This window comes from Cebus imitator, unplaced genomic scaffold, assembly GCF_001604975.1.
Source record: "Cebus imitator isolate Cc_AM_T3 unplaced genomic scaffold, Cebus_imitator-1.0 Scaffold93, whole genome shotgun sequence".
NCBI lineage: Eukaryota > Metazoa > Chordata > Mammalia > Primates > Cebidae > Cebus > Cebus imitator.
The window spans coordinates 5977647-5981617 of NW_016107408.1; the positions used below are offsets into that span (position 1 = coordinate 5977647).

The following is a 3971-nucleotide window of genomic DNA, read 5'->3' on the forward strand; positions in this document are numbered from 1 at the left end:
TTTTTTTGAGACAGAGTCTCACTCTGTCACCAGGCTGGAGTGCAGTGGCACAATCTCGGCTCACTGGAACCTCTGCCTCCTGGGTTCAAGCGATTCCCCTGCCTCAGCCTCCCGAGTAGCTCGGACTGCCTGGCTAATTTTTTTTGTATTTTTAGTAGAGACAGGGTTTCAGTATGTTGTATGTTGGCTGGTCTGGTCTTGAACTCCTAACCTCTGCCTCCAAAGTGCTGGGATTATGCCTGGTCTGGCTATATTACCTTTTTATATGAGAACCTAAAGCTAGCAAGTTAACCTCTTCGTGCCTCAGTTTACTCATCTATAAAAGAGTGCCAATAATATCTGCTTCATTGGTTGGCATGTGTAAAGTGCTTAGCACTTGCTTATAATACGTGCACAAGCACCAGACCGTTTCTGGTATCAGAAATGCTCTGCAGGGCTATGACCCCACTGAGTGAGATCCAGGCCCTTCCCAGGTAAACATCTTGGTGACTTTCCCCACTAGGGAGTCACGTTTCACTTAAAAGTTCACTGGGCTCTTGATTAGACCAAGAGATGGGCCATGGCTGTCCCACTAGCTCCCATCTCCAGAAAGGCTGTTCTCCAACCCTGGCGTCACCTCTCTGGGGACCTTGCCTGAGCTTTACAGGCTCCCTGTCCCTGTACCACCCTTCCCTGGGCTCAGGCCTACCGTTGGGTGCGGGGTACGTGAGGGGCAGGCGAGTCTGAGGCACTTCACCAGGCTCCTCGGAGCCACTCAGCCCGTGCACCTCACACAGCGGCAGGAAGGCCTCCCCTTCCAGGTCGTCGGCCCCCAGCGTATCGTAGTCCAGCACGGTGAGCAGGAGGCATGCCCCAGGCTTGCGACACGGTTCAGCAGGCACCAGGCTGCGAGGAGAGTCAGGGCTCTGCTGCCAGCCCCAGCATGGCCACCCCCAGCTCCAACACATGGGATCACCCGCTTGGTGTTGGGAACCAGCCAGGGTTAGGACTGCAAAGCCAGCTCTCAGCCTGGCGCCTCTCGGCCATATGGTGCAATGTCTGCTCTGACTGTGGGTGATGCTTTAAACCCGGGGTCCTGTGCCCCCTGCCCACCTGTCTTAAGGAACTGGGAGTAGATTACTGAGAACCTCAGGGACAGGACCCTTCCCTAGCAGTCCATAAGTTCAACATGTGGGAGTCCACCCCTGCGCCCAGGGGAAGCAAACTCTTTTTTTGAGATGGGTTCTTGCTCTGTGTCCCAGGTTGGAGTGTAGTGGCACGATCTCAGCTCACTGCAGCTTCCGCCTCCCGGGTTCAAGTGATTCTCCTGCCTCAGTCTCAGAGTAGCTGAGACTACAGGGGTGTGCCACCATGCCTGGCTAAGTTTTTGTATTTTTAGTAGAGACAGGGTTTCACCATGTTAGCCAGGGTGTCTCAAACTCGACCTCATGATCCACCTGCCTTGGCCTCCAAAAGTGCTGGGATTACAGGCGTGAGCTACTGTGTCCAGCCCTTTTTCTTTTTTTTGGAGATGGAGTCTTACTCTGTCGCCCAGGCTGGAGTACAGTGGCACCATCTCGGCTCACTGCAGCCTTTACCTTCTGGGTTGAATGATTCTCCTGCCTCAGCACCCCAAGTAGCTGGGATTACAGGCATGCGCCACCATCACGCTGGGCTAATTTTGCATTTTTAGTAGAGGTGGCGTTTCACCATGTTGGCCAGGTTGGTGGGATGACAAAGCGCTGGGATGACAGGCGTGAGCCACCGTGTCTAGCTGCAAACTTTGGTCCAGGTGCCCCGTCCCTGGGGCCCAGATTAGGCCATCTAAGGGGAGCCCCTTGACCCCAGCCAGGAGGAGCAGACCTGAGGGAGCCCAGCAGGGGGAGGCACTGGGAGAAGAAGGGGGTCCCACTCACAATTCAAAGGTCTCATCAAACAATGGGTGAAGGTCCTTCTTGTGCTTCTGGGTCTCCCGGGAGGCCAGCTCGGGGAACTCATGCCTGGGCTCCAAGGTCAGCTGGACAAAGGGGTCACTGGAGCCTGGCAAGTGGCCGGGGAGAGTGCATCAGCTGAGGGTTTTCCAGCTACCCCACCCCCACAGCTATACCCCACTCAGCAGCACTGACCCCTCCTGGTAACTGGAGGAAATGCACCTAGAGCTCTTGCAGGGTGAGCAGAGCCCCCAGGGATGCAGAGACAGGAGGGTGGGGGGAACCACTCCTCTTTGGGGAGTGGCCAAAGGGCAGCCTCCGCTCACCGTTGGAGTCCAGGGGCAGCAGGCTGGAGGCGCTGAGCAGCTCCACACGCAGCTTCTGCTCGGAGGTGCGGTAGGAGGCCTTGACTGTCACAGCCCCCAGCTCCTCAGAGATGGTTTCTGCCTGGGGTGGGGAGCACGGGCAGGGTGAGGGGGGACACAGTAGGGGCAAGGTGCTCCAGGACCTGCGGAGGGCACAATGCAAGGGAGAGGGGCCTCACCTGCTGCTGGATTCGGCCACAGAAGTACCTCCGGATGAGCTCCCGGCTGGAGGCTGCCTGCAGCTCCAGGTCCCTCTGCAGAGCCTGGAAACACATAACAGCTGAGAGGTCACCTGGAGTGCGCACGCAACCACAGACCGGGTCTGCCCTCCAGGAGTTCACGGTCAAGGGTAAGACGTCCGTTTGAAATGGAAACTAGTGGGTCATGGGACCGCAGGCAGGGGCCACCCTCAGGCCGGGCAGACAGCAGGACAGAGGCACAGACAAGACTGGCATCCCTGGCCGCCCTCCCCTCCAACCCCACCTTGCAGGCACACAGGGCCCCTGTGCTCAGGAGGACCCAGGCTTGGCTTCAGGTTCTGTCATCAGTGTTCTAAAATTTGTAAGAACTTTTGAATAAGGGGCACAGCTTTTCATTTTGTACTGGGACCCATAAATTAGGTAGCTGGCCCTGGACACAGGCGAGTGCTGAAAGGCAGGTTCCCCCGACCTCCTACAGGGAAGCCCACCAAAAGCCCCTACCTGGAAAGTTGCTGTGTACAGGGCCTCAGGTGGCAGGCCACAGCCCTCGGCATGGAAGCAGATCTCCAGGTTCTGGGGGAGACATCAGAGGTGACCCCAGGCACCCTCCCACCAGGGTTATCCTTGCTGTGACCAGTTCTGTTACCTGCAGGGCAATCTTCAGCCTGTTGGAGGCCAGGGATGAGCTGCGCTGGGAAGCGGCCACCTCCTCCAGCACTGTGAGCGTGTGGGTCCAGAGCAGGGTCAGGAGGCTGGGGCAGGGCAGGGCCAGAAGGATGCAGGGGCCAGAGGGATGCGGACACAGCACGGCAGGACGGCAGCAGAGGAGGAAGCAAAGATGCTCTTCAGACAGGGGAGGCCTCAGGTACCCAGTCCCACCCCAGCTCCTCCCACCTCCACCCTCCCCCTCTGCTTCCTGCCCCAGGTAAGGCTGGGGAGAGGGCAGGTACAGGAGGACGACCCAGGGGCAGGTGAGGTCAGTCCTATCCAACACAACCCTCAACCTCAGTGAAGAGCCCTTCCCAGCAGGCTAATAGAACCCTCAAACAAGGCTGGAGACAGGGAGGCGGTCAGGCCCCCAGTGACAGAACCATGATTTAAGACAGGCTGGGCATGGTGGCTCACGCCTGTGATCCCAGCACTTCGGGAGGCCGAGGCAGGTGGATCATGAGGTCAAGAGTTCAAGACCTGTCTGGCCAACATGGTGAAACCCCATCTCTACTAAAAATACAAAAATTAGCTGGCATGGTGTCATGTGTGTGTAATCCCAGCTACTCAGAAGGCTGGGGCACGAGAATCGCTTGAACCCGGGAGGCAGAGGTTGCAGTAAGCCAAGATCGCACCACTGCACTCCAGCTTGGGCAAATCTCAAAAAAAAAACAGGTTCATGGCTGGGCAAGGTAGCTGACACCTATAATCCCAGCACTTCAGGAGGCTGAGGCAGGTGCATGGTTTGAGTCCAGGAGTTTGAGACCAGCCTGGATAACATGGCAAAA

General features: G+C 57.4%; 1 protein-coding gene across 3 annotated transcripts in view; it reads right to left on the minus strand.

Annotated features, from left to right (window-relative positions):
• Window positions 1-3971, minus strand: part of UNC13D (unc-13 homolog D) — a 19587-nt gene that overhangs the window by 1087 nt on the left and 14529 nt on the right. For all 3 annotated transcript variants that reach the window (XM_037741055.1, XM_017535781.2, XM_037741056.1), the window contains 6 exons: window positions 3122-3227; window positions 2977-3048; window positions 2455-2538; window positions 2237-2357; window positions 1896-2019; window positions 689-885 (listed from right to left, as the gene is read on the minus strand). In XM_037741055.1, the coding sequence (XP_037596983.1) occupies window positions 689-885; window positions 1896-2019; window positions 2237-2357; window positions 2455-2538; window positions 2977-3048; window positions 3122-3227 (704 nt within the window). The remainder of the gene's footprint in view (window positions 1-688; window positions 886-1895; window positions 2020-2236; window positions 2358-2454; window positions 2539-2976; window positions 3049-3121; window positions 3228-3971) is intronic.